At 47.3% G+C, this 12,426-nt stretch overlaps 1 protein-coding gene across 1 annotated transcript in view; it reads right to left on the bottom strand.

The window, feature by feature from the left end:
* The window catches only part of LDLRAD3 (low density lipoprotein receptor class A domain containing 3), a 256,545-nt gene that overhangs the window by 178,169 nt on the left and 65,950 nt on the right, over positions 1-12,426 (bottom strand). Inside the window, exon 2 of the mRNA XM_059929647.1 lies at positions 4,873-5,019. Within this exon, the coding sequence (XP_059785630.1) occupies positions 4,873-5,019 (147 nt within the window). The remainder of the gene's footprint in view (positions 1-4,872; positions 5,020-12,426) is intronic.

Below are 12,426 nucleotides of genomic sequence, written 5' to 3'. Positions count from 1 at the left end.
TGTAAAGTGCCTGGGATAGTGCAGCCCTGGGGAAGCTCAAGTAACGGCATGTCATTGCTCTTGCCATAATCAGGGCTTCCACGGAACTTGTATGTTTTTCTAAAACATATCCTTATTCCTTTATTACAACAAAAAGTTATTTGGCTATAACGATCACTTAGGGCATCCCACTAACCAGGAACAGAAATACACTCAGACTATCCCCAAATGAGCCTCTACTCTCAAAACTCTAAGGTGGAAAATTTAATGACTCCACCCAACTGGAAATTTATTCTAGTCCATTAATAGATATTTCACAAGGTCGGAAATGCAACTAGTATATAGAGGGTTGGGAAAACATTCAACCTCTTTAGAGAACTTAAAAAATGAAAATTAAAATATGTAACTGTTTTCAACTATTAAACGAACCAGAAAACCGATTTTTTTAAAAAGGTATTTCCCAATGCTGCCAAGACTAAAATAAAGCCAGACGTCTCACATGTTGCCAGTGAGCAAGCTGATGGAAACCATTAGCAGAACAAGTGGGCGAGAGCCAGAAAAGGCTCCTGTCCTTCGACCCGGTCATTGCATTTCTGAGAATCGAGCTGAAGAACATTTCTCAAAACAGGGGGAAAGTCATATCTACCCTCATTTCACAGCCGTGAGCACTATTTCTAACAGTGAAAAACTGGAAACAACATAAATACCAAATAATAAGTAAATAAACTATATTTATTCACCAAGTGAATGGGCCACTTATGCATTAAAAGTGATAGGGAAATATGGGGAAGAACATAGAAAAATGTTAATATGTTGAAATGTTACCTGGGAAAAAAATTAAAATATAAAATCGTATACCTATGGTGATTACAACTGAGAAAAGCCTGAATGTAAACCTGTAAGATGCTCATACTGGGTCTGTTAGCGTACAGACTCTATGCGGGATTCTGTTTTTCTCCTTCCCTGTTCCCCCGATTTTTACAATATGACATTTTATTACCTTTATAATAAAAAAGTTTCTTCCTGTCTCACGAAATCTTTCCTCTGCCGTGGATACAGAATAGCTGCTCTCTGCCTTGTATCCCTCCAAGACACAATTCTCCAGGCCCTTCTCTCACCCTTCGGAAAGCGCAAGACTTCTCCTTGTTTAAGTGTATTCTTTTCTAAATGCCAAAGCTATTTCATAGGGCTTTTGAGGCAATCACCTCTACCAAGTGAGAACATCAGCTGCCTTCTCTCTCCTTCCTGTAAGTACCAAGTTGTTCCAAAGAATCAGAGAAAGAGCTCTGTAACTTCTGAGCAAGACACAGAAGGAGGTGGCACAAATTCTAAATGGACAACTCTCAGGGAGCCCTTGAAAGGATGGACCAGATGGTACCTACCCTGGAGACCTCGGCCCAGCCCATCCTGGCTCTGGCTGAAACCATCCTGTATTTCTACCCTCCAGGCATGGATAAGTTCCTTAATCGACCCTAAACATTGTTTTTGTTTGTTTGTTTGTTTTTTTAGTTCAACTCTCTCATTTTATTTATTTATTAAAAAAATTTTTTTTTAATTTTTTTAACATCTTTATTGGAGTATAATTTTTTTACAATGGTGTGTTAGTTTCTGCTTTATAACAAAGTGAGTCAGCTATATATACATATATCCCCATATCTCCTCCCTCTTGCGTCTCCCTCCCACCCTCCCTATCCCACCCCTCTAGGTGGTCACAGAGCACTGAGCTGATCTCCCTGTGCTATGCGGCTGCTTCTCACTAGCTGTCTATTTTACGTTTGGTAGTGTATATATGTCCATGCCACTCTCTCACTTCGTCCCAGCTTACCCTTCCCCCTCCCCATGTCCTCAAGTCCATTCTCTACGTCTGTGTCTTTATTCCTGTCCTGCCCCTAGGTTCTTCAGAACCATTTTTTTTTTTTTTTTTAGATTCCATATATATGTGTTAGCATGCGGTATTTGTTTTTCTCTTTCTGACTTACTTCACTCTGTATGATAGACTCTAGGTCCATCCACCTCACTACAAATAACTCAATCTCGTTTCTTTTTATGGCTGAGTATAATATTCCATTGTATATATGTGTCACATCTTCTTTATCGATTCATCTGTCGATGGACACTTAGGTTGCTTCCATGTCCTGGCTACTGTAAATAGAGCTGCAATGAACATTGTGGTACAAGACTCTTTTTGAATTATGGTTTTCTCAGGGTATATGCCCAGTAGTGGGATTGCTGTCAACCCTAAACATTTTGATCAGCAGAAGTAAAAAAGCAAAAGAGACTTAAACACCCGACAATAGGGGAATAATTAGGTTACAGATAATCTACTTGATGGAACAGTAGGTAACCTCACAAAACAACAATTATTGTTGCTACATATATGGTAATGTGGCAAAGGGCCTCTAAAGGGAAGTAGAAAAAGCAGGTTACTCAATAACGCGTCCGCATAACAATGAATATACTTTGTGTGGACTGACCAATAACAGTTAACGTTTACAAGTCACTGACTATACCCAGGCATTGTGCTGTGTGCTTAATATGCATTAAAACGTCACAACAATGTCATTTAGAAGGCTGATTATTCTCATTTTGGAGAGGAGGGCATTGAGGCAGCAGAAGGTTAAGGAATTAATTCTCATTTAATCCTTCTAATGGCTAAGTTTTAGACCATTCTGGTAACTTTCCTAAGATCACACAGCGCTGGGGGAGAGGGATGGAAGGGAGGGCTGGAATTTGGATACAGTCCTTCTCCAGGGCTCACACCCTCAGGTCCTAGACTGGGAAGGGAATATGTAAGAAATCTGAAATGCAAGGAAATTTTGTCTTAGAAAAAGGACTTCTTTTCCTTCCCCCTATTGTCTAAACTTTCTAGTGTTCTTCTGTTTTTAGAATTTAAAGACCAAAAGGAAAAAAGAATGGCAACAGAGGAAAGGTTTTTTGAATGCGTGTGTTTATGTGTATGGTTTTTTTAAATTATGTTTTGATCAAGAGACTACATAAATGCCAATCAAGTCTCTACTACCCTGGGGGGTGAAGGGTCGGAAATGAGGAGAAAAAAAATTAATGGAGAATAGCCAAGGCGAGCCTGCTCCAAACCAAACCAAACTGCGCCAGGCAGCTTCCCACACTATCTTTTCTTTTCTTTTTTTTTTAAATTTCTCTTTCCACCAACTCTTCCGGTTTATGCATGAATTCTGAAATCATGGAACTGTACTGGCACAGGACACAGCTTGTCACAGAGAACTTTAATAGCACACAGTTGAAATTGACAAAGCTGGGGATATAACTTAGGTCTCAACTTCCAATCCTGTATTCTGTCCCAAACGTGTCCTGTTCTGAATATTCCCAGCTCAGCTAAAGACAATCTGCATTTACTGGAGTTCAAATACACACCATATTCCAAAAATGATCATTCCACACATTCAGAGTGTTTAATAATGCTCAAAACTGGACAGATGATAGGGTTCACGCATACTATCTCATTTGAAACTCAAATTACAAACATTCAATTTCTAGCAATTTTGAAGCCAGGCTAGAAACAGAAAAAGCTGCAATAGACATAATACTCTTTTTTAATTCTGCAAAAATAAAAATGCATTATGTATACTAGTCTATTCAGAAGAAATCACAAGCAACAAACAAAATGAACTATTTCCCACAAAAAACATACCCTCAACCCAACCCCTCCCAAAATTTCTCTGAAGAGCGGGGGCAGGCAGCAGGGATACTGGACAGATCTCAGAGGGGCCAGTCTCAGAGGGAGTACATCACGAGGAAGAGGGGGCCTGGCTCCAGAGGGGGCCCCAAACCCACGGCTCCTTCCTGCGCGTCAACAAGCTGAGCCTCAAATCCCGGTAACAGCTATGTGAAAAGTTCAAATTATCATCTTCTCCTCATTTCCTCAGCTGGCTCCCAAAAAGACAGCAGATTCAGAGCCAGAACACATAGTTCTCCTGTGTGAGAGGCCCTGTGGCCTGGGGCCCAAAACCCAGGAAAAAGCCAAGAACCATTGTCCAGCTGTGTGGTCCCCAGGCACCGGACAACCCTGGGCCCAGGGCTCCCGGGTGTACTTCCTGCCGGCCAGCGTGCTGTGGCCCAGCTCCCTCTGCAGCACCAAACTTCGGCAAAGAAGAGAAACACACCTCTACGGGGCAGGGAGGATGATCGTTCCACTTCCTGGAGGCCCCTCAACTCACATCCCTGGTGCCTCCTTTCTCACAGATTACCACTGACTCACATCTCACGTGGATTTTGGGTACACAACGGGAAAGAGGCTGAAGAAGGAGGGGGTGGGGAGGATCAGAAAGAATCCCAGTCCTGGTGGTGCCCATTTGAAGATGATGTCCAGGTGTTGGCAAAGAAAAGGGCATTTGGAAGCAGATTACTATAAAGTCAGTACCAACTCCATGCTAGATACTTGACATGATGCTACAGCTTGTTTCATCATCAAGAATGATGCACAACGTAGAAGATGTGCAAGATGGTTACCAGCCTGGACCTTGGGGTCAGGCAGCCCTGGGTTCAAATCCAGGTCTGCTGCTTGCTGGTTAGAAGATACTGAAGCTACATAACCTCTGGGAGTCTCAGCATCCTCGCGTGTAAAGTGAAGGCAGTGAGAGTCTCCCAGGGGGAGGGTGAGTAGAGCCTGGTGGACGGGTCCTCTGCTACCCCAAAGCTGTGGCTCCCACCCCACCAAGACCCCTGTTTCTGCACAGACCACGCTGCTCTGAGACAGAGCGAGACAGGTGGAGAGGACAGCCCTGCCCCCAGAGGGCCTGGCCCCGCCGTGGGCAGCACGCAGAGTGTGCAGGGCTGGGCCAGACCCAGAACTCCTCGCTGACGCCCCAGGACTGCCGCCACCCTCCCCCTGCCCCAGCAAAGGCCCAGGCCACTCACGGCACTCCTTCTCGTCACTCTTGTCGAAGCAGTCGGGCAGCCCATCGCACTGCCAGGCGCCGGGGATGCACCGCCCGTTGCTGCACATGAAGTTGCCTGGAATGTTGCACTCGTTGGTGAAGTTGTTCCCGGGAAGCAGCTGGCTCTCTGTGGGAGAGAGGGGACAGGGAGGTCAGAAGCGCCGCCAAGGCGGCAAAGACCCGGGACCGCACAACTCTTCTTCGACACGGATTGTGTATGTGAGACTTCCGGTGGGTGACACTGCCTCTCTGGGACTCAGTTTTCTCATCTGTGAAAGGGACCCATAATCTGCTCCACCCCCAGGGATGCTGCGAGGACTAAATGGAGAGACCCAGGTAAAGCCCTTCGCTGCTGCTGAGCACACAACAGGGGTTCACGGACTTTTCTTCTTTCTCTGTCAAAAAGCCTGGTCGTAAAACCCAAACGTTCTTTTCTGGCCATCAGCAGTGGCTAAAAAGGAAGGTGCCAAGAGAGAGGGAGCGCAGGACTCCCAGTACCCAGCAGCAGGAACTGCAGGCTCCGTCCAGACCTCACAGTCTGCGGCCCTATGATCACAGAATCCTTGCACTTGGGCCAAGTCAGCAGGAATACGGGGACAGCATTTCACTTTAGGAAACAGGAATCACCCACAAAAACCGACCTGCCTGGGGTCACACAGGGAGCAAAGGCCAGACCAAAACTTCAACACAGGCCTTCTAACCCCAAGAGAGTCCCAAGGTCCCTGGACTGCTTGCCAAGAGTTCCCGGAGATTTAGCACCGAGCCCCAAGGTTTAGATTCGACTCCACTGAACACAGGCACAGAATGCCAAGGCCCTCACCCAAAAGTACGAACTCTTAGGCTGGAAAGCAAACAGGGAAGGCCAAGGAGAGCTAAATTCATCCACCAATGGATCCCGGTGACAGATTGTCAAGGGAGCCAGAATTGGATCAATTTGATCTGTCTGAGCTACTGTGATCAATGGCTGGGAGATCAGGAGCCATCAGGAAATAAAACAGTCTTAGAGGAAAAGGAGAAATAAAAGACCGGTCCCTCCAGGGTTCCCTCCTGAGTTTTCAATAAGCATTTATTGAGCATGTATGACCATTTCTGCTAAGTGTTAAAGATGCAGAGATGAAAGCTAGGGCTCCTCCCTCCGGGCTGGAAAGGCACAAGGGTATACTAACAATTTTAGTGCTCTGTACTAAGAGGGATGTCCAGACCTGCCTGGGGGTAGCAGGAGGAGAGTAGGGCCCATGATGGTCTTCCACAAGCTTTGCCAAGAGAAGCATCTCATGCCAGACCCCTGACATCACACCTTCTTTCATGCTTGACCCCTGACATCACACCTTCTTTCATGCCACTATCCTTTACATGTGCTGTAATTTTTACCTGGAATGCCCTTCAACTCATGGGGTCTCCTGGAAATCCCGACACACCCATTAGCATACAACTTCTGTGTTACTCTGCCTCTGAAGTCTTCCGCAAGGAGAAATGGGCAGTCACCCTGTTGTGTGCCTAGGGTTCTACTGGGGTTACACTAAAAACATTTTACAGCTGGAACAAGTGGGCAAAAAATTGGAAAAGACAGAGCCAGAGGCAAGTGGTACCACATCAGCCCAGGTGCCACGGATATTCCTTATAGACCATCCGTCCCACTGCACTGAATTCATACTGTACATGAACACCCTACTGAAAATGAGCTTGTGTAATTCACTGAAGAATTCTAGAAGAGCAGCTACAGTGAGGGGCCTCATCCTGCCCTAAAAACCTGCACTGGGTTCCTAAAAATCTTCCTTGTCCCCTCCTCACTCAACCACCCCGTACGATGGCCAATCACCAAGTCCCGCATGCTAGTCTCCACTGCCACAGTCATGACTGCAGCCCAAATCACCACCATCTCTTACCAGGATCACTGCCACAAGTGACCCCAGCCTCCCCTCAAGTCTGTCTCAGAGGGACCTTTCTAAAGAGCAAATTGATCATGACACTTCTTGACTTTAAAAAGCCATTGAATGGCTCCCCAATGCTCTTAAGATAAAGTCAGAATTCAAGGCATTAAAGAAAGGTCACAGGAAAGAGGTGGCATTTGCTGTCTATCAACTGGACGTTGATAGACAAAGAGATGAAACGTAAGGGCCCCTCACGTCTACAGAAGGATGGCAAAGACCAGGGCAGGAAGGCTCGGCGCAGGCCACGATGGGTATGGAATAAAAAAACACAGAGCTCTGATAGTTAGGAATTGTGAAAAGACTGTGCCCCTATTTCCCCAATTCTACACCAAGGTCAGATATCACTAACCACAGGACTCTGTCCACTGAGCCCACTGTCGATATCAGAATCCCTCTCAAGACTCGACTTGAGGAAGCCACCACCAACCCTGAGATGGTCGTGAAGCCAATTCCCCACCTCCGGGCAGAGGTGCAGGATGCCAGAGTGGGTCTCATAGGAGAGGAGCCTAGAAGGACAGCCAGGGGCTGGATCCCAGCCAGACACACAATACATAACACTGAAAACCTACACGTTCCAGCTGTTTCCTAACAACTGCTCTGGGCTGCCCCCCGCCAGCAGGGAACTCTTCAGGGCTCCAGAACATAACTGCCATTCTGATCTGTTCGGAAATCACTTACACTTGCTTGTGCAGAGCTAGCTCCTCGAAGGCAAGCCCCCTGGAAGAGTCGCCGAAACTGTGAAATCTTGTTCTGATAAACAGATTTCCGGGGCAAGAAAACTGTCCAGATGAGATCCCAAAGTGTTCGCTCTGGGAGTCAAGAGGCTGGCGGCACAGGGACGTGATAAATGAGAGGGTGCGATGCCGAGACTAAACACCACGTGGGTTGGACGCAGGTGGTCCTGCAGCCACGGGGCTCCCAGTGCCCTACCGGCAGGACCTCGGGTCCCCAGGGCCGGGTGAATGATAACTCGAAAGAGCAGTCTGTGCACGTCGGAGCAACGCCATCACCCATGCAGGGGGCGCAGGGCCTTGTGCTTTAGGGAAGTGACAGGATCAGCAAACTCGAGAGTATGAGGAGAAACCAAGGCAAAGAGAGGGTAAATCATGTTGACTCTGTCTTCAAAAATCTTCCTCAAACCCATCCAAGGTGCCTCACTACGCTGACACCACCCAATCCAAGCCACTGAGACCTTGTGCCCTCTTTAAACCAGTGGTTCTTAACAGGGGACAATTTGGGCCCCCAGAGGATATATGGCAGTGTCTGGAGACATCTTCGGTTGTGGCCTCTAGGAATGCACACCTGCGATGCACGGGGCTGACCCTCACAACAAAGAACCACCCAGCCCGAAATGTCAAGAGTGCTGACTTGAGAAATCCTGGCTTAAACCAACCTTCCCCCTTTCACTTCTCACTCCCACCCGTTTCTTGTCCTCATAGCAGAGGGAGATTTTAAATGCTGCTGCTGGCTCCTCTGTGCCCCTATAATAAATCTAAAACTGTTGCCATGGTTTACAAAGCCAGGCATGATCAGGCCCCGCCTACCTCTACAACCTCATTCCAACCATTTCTTCCAACACCGATGTTGTCCTCCCTGCAGTGGTCCTCCGCATACGCTGTTCACTCACCCCAATTCTTCCACACACATTTCACCTGGTGTTATGGGCTGAATTGTGTCCCCCCAAAATTCATATGTTGAGGTCCTAACCCCTGTACCTCAGCATGGGACTATATTGGGAGCTAGGGCCTTTCAAGAGTTGATTAAGTTCAAACGAGGCCATTAGCATGGGCCCTAATCCAATCTGATTGGTGTCCTTATAAAAAGAGATTAGGACACAGACACACACAGGGAAGATCATGTGAAGACTCAAGGAGGTGGCAGCAATCTACAAGCCAAGGAGACAGGTCTCAAAAGAAACCAACCCTGCACACTTTGATCTCAGACTTCTAGCCTCCAGAATCATAAGAAAATAAATTTCTATTGTTGAAGCCACTCACTTTGTGGTACCTTGTCACGGCAGCTCCAGCAAACTGGTACATCTGGCTAATCTCATTTGTCCTCCGACCTCGGCTTTACATCACTGACTCTGAGATTCCTTCACTGATTCCTTCACCCAATCTAAAGCTCATCCCTGTTTTCTGCTCTGGTCGTGTCCTGTGTTTTCCTTCATCCCAACTGTGCTCACCAATGAATCTGTACTCTCTCCCCACCAGATTGCACGACCCCAAAGGCCGAAGGGCAGTGCTTCGTTTTGCTCTCGATCCTGGGCATCACACACTCAGTAGGTTCTCAGTAGATATCTGTGGTCATTCTCAGAAGAAAACCAAGTGTTCAGTTACTGATTTATCCCCCATCCCTCACACTCTTCCTTGGAAAGTTCCATCTACCCCCTGCGTCATCCCCCGGAAGGTGAGTGGGATCTTACATATATAGTTAAAAATAAGGGACACAGGGGTGTCTGGATTTGTGCAAGTAAATTACTACCCCGTCTGCTTTAAAAGAGGTTAGAAATCTTTTCAGCCGGACAGCAGGACTTTCTAGTGGCTGAAATATTTATCCCATCTCAGTGTCTTGGGACACATTTAGAATCCAAAAAAGACAAGCATTGGCACGAAGTTGGCTAGCTGGGGTTTCTCCTTCTCCTTTTTCTTTTTTCATTAGGCTGAAAAATGAAAAAGAGTTGCCCATTTTCACTGCAGCAGCACATCACTTACTTAAAATAACTATGCCATCTGCACCAAGACTGAAAAAAAAATTCCAAGTCCTCCCCCGTTGGGCAAAAGCAAAGAACCTGCTGCTGCGGCTTCTTCCAAAATTTCTGGAACCCACAAATTTCTACTTGATGAGGGGGCACTGCAAAAACTCAAGACAGCTGCTGCATTCTGCTCCTTCTGGAACATGCAGTGGGCAATGCTGACTTTTCCAGCTGAGAAATGGGAATCCTCTTCCACCGGCTGAAGCCCTCCACATGCTCTTCTCTCCCTCTGCTGATCTCCTCCCGCTAAGGTCACGCCTTATCGCGATGCGAGACAGACTTGGCACCTGCAAACTATCAACAGGCCCTGCTTTCAGATTTCTGCCCAGTCACCTTCGTTTTTATCTTTTGCTTCCTGATCATCTGGTCGGCAGGCTCAATGAACAACCAAGCAAGACACAGACACATATATGCACAAACACGCATACAGCTTAGCATTCCAATTTGCAGATCTCAACTAGATCTTCCCTAAAACCTCCCTGGAGAATTAACACACCTCTTCCCACTGCCTGGAACATGATGCCAACAAACATGACGTTTTGAGGCCACTGAAGACAACCATCCGTTTTCCCTTCGACTCGCTCCTTCAAACACACACGTACAGTCCATGCGTGGGCACACGAAAGCACCAAGTGAGCGGGTCTGTCGTGATTCGTCTCTAAACTATCCTGGAAAAATCCCCGAAGGTGCCTTCGACTCCAGACTGCTCCTCGTGGTGGCATCGGTGTTGGGTGGGACCGCAGACATCTGTCCTGAGCACCTCCCAGAGCCATTTGGTCCTCATCAAACCAGCTGCTTCCCACTGGAGCTCGGCCACAGGAAGCATTCTGGCTGTCACCAGGGAGGGAGCAGTCACGCGTGGATACCTGAGCCTGGAGTGAGGACGGGCCTCTGTCTCCAAGCACGTAAGCTGAGCCAGGTCTCCAGCTCTGTCGAGACTCTGCACAGTGCCCTGCCCGCCCTGGTAGCTCACTCCAGGAGCCCCGGTCTCTGTGTACCCACCTGCAAGGAAGATACGCAGCCCAGGGACACAGGTGAGAAGTTATAAAATGACTCATGGATTCAGCCCAGGAATGCTGACCCTTGGCACCCACAGATTTCATATTTACACTTACAGTGTATTATATTTACACTGACCCTGAAGACCGCGTGTAACTTTCCTGCAGGAACACTTTCTGGATGGAGTGAGTCACCCGGACAGTGAGTGAGCCTAGCTGTCCGCCCCCCACCCGCGCTTCACGCGGCTTCCCGTCTGCCTCTCCTGTGCAGTGCACAGCAGCAGCCGCTACAAAACGACAGATGCTTTGTTTCCTTCTTAAAATGAGTTAGCAAAGAAAGCCAATGGCTAGTATTAATGAGGCAAGCAAAGGGAAAGCGAAGAGGTCTAGGAAAAGGACAGTTCTTCACCAGGAAACAGCTCTATAAATTATTTTCGTACTGTATTTATAGCCTCATTAAGGGCCCAAAGCTGTTACTTACATTTTTTAGTTATGCTTCATTAGGAAAATTATGTCCAAGCGGCATTAACGTCATGGGGATTTGCAGAGCTGTCGGGATGCAACCCTTGCAAGGTCCAAGGTCCACGGCTCAGGGGCTGGACAGCAACGCTGGGGGACGCTGTTCCTCAGGACGCTGATTCTCAAAGGTGAGCTCTGAGCCCCACCCCACCCTGGTCCCCAACTCTCCTGCCTTTCCTTTAATGGCCCTTAAGAAGCGGATTATTGACTTCTCACTAGGGAAAATCTAACATCTACTGAAGCTCCTAATACCTGGCAGGAGTTTAACATCCCTTCTCTTTCTCTGCCTTCACGATAGCCCTCTGACATAGGCACCACGCCCATTTTGCAGACCAGAAAACTGAGACTGAAGACGTCACACAGCTAGAACAGGGGTCTGCCAACGTTTTAGGCCAGATAGTAAATATTCTAGGCTGTGCAGGACAGGAGGCCAAATTAAAGATATTATACCAGTACTTACATAAAAGGAGAGAAAACAATATTCCACACAATTTTTATGGATGAAATTCAAAATACGACCATCATCATTGAGAACGATTTTCTGTAGCACAGGTCTACTAATGAAAAGAACAGAATTCTTTTTCGGCGAAGGCGGCAGGTGATTGAGGTTCAAAGTTAGTGTCCCCTATCATCAAAATCTATTGCAAATGTTTAATTTTTTTTCAACCATTAAAAAAAATGTAGAAACCATTCTTAGCTCAGGGGCTGTGGTGGGCTGGCTTTGGCCCCTGGGCCACAGTTTGCAGACTCCTAAGTGAGAAGATGGTAGGTCTGCCTAAAATAACAAAATAGCAGAGGCGCCCAACCCAAAAGGCCTTCCTCTCTGCGCCATCACACCTACCACACTCTGAAATGATCCTGTGGTTTACTGGCTGCTCCCCCCGACCACAAAGGCAGGGACCTCTGCTGCCCTGTGTCCCCTGCAAGTGCCAGGCACCCAGCAGACACTCAGGAAATGCCTGCTGACTGCGTGAGCGATGGCTCCTAAGGACCCTTCCGGTTCTGACACGCTCAGGTTCTGTGGATTTACCTAAACCCTACCTGAACCTATTTATACTTCTTTGCAAAAGACAATGAACAAATGAGATCAGTTCTGTAAAACACTCCTGAGCTCCTAGGAGGGAAGGAAGAGAAGCAAAGAACTTTTCTGGATGAACTTTTTACAGGCGTTCTCTTTTAACACATGCCGTGTCTTCACCAAGGGTGACCTGCACGGCAGGCCAGGGTGAGAACTTGGCCCCATGTGCCTTCTGTCATTTCAGCTTCAATCGACAGCAGCAGCAGGAAGTAAGAATCAGGCAGTGAAGATAAACTGAAAGACGAGAGCGGGA

The sequence above is a fragment of the Balaenoptera ricei genome, chromosome 8, assembly GCF_028023285.1.
Source record: "Balaenoptera ricei isolate mBalRic1 chromosome 8, mBalRic1.hap2, whole genome shotgun sequence".
Classification (NCBI taxonomy): Eukaryota; Metazoa; Chordata; class Mammalia; order Artiodactyla; family Balaenopteridae; genus Balaenoptera; species Balaenoptera ricei.
This window is presented reverse-complemented; position numbering and strand designations above follow the sequence as displayed.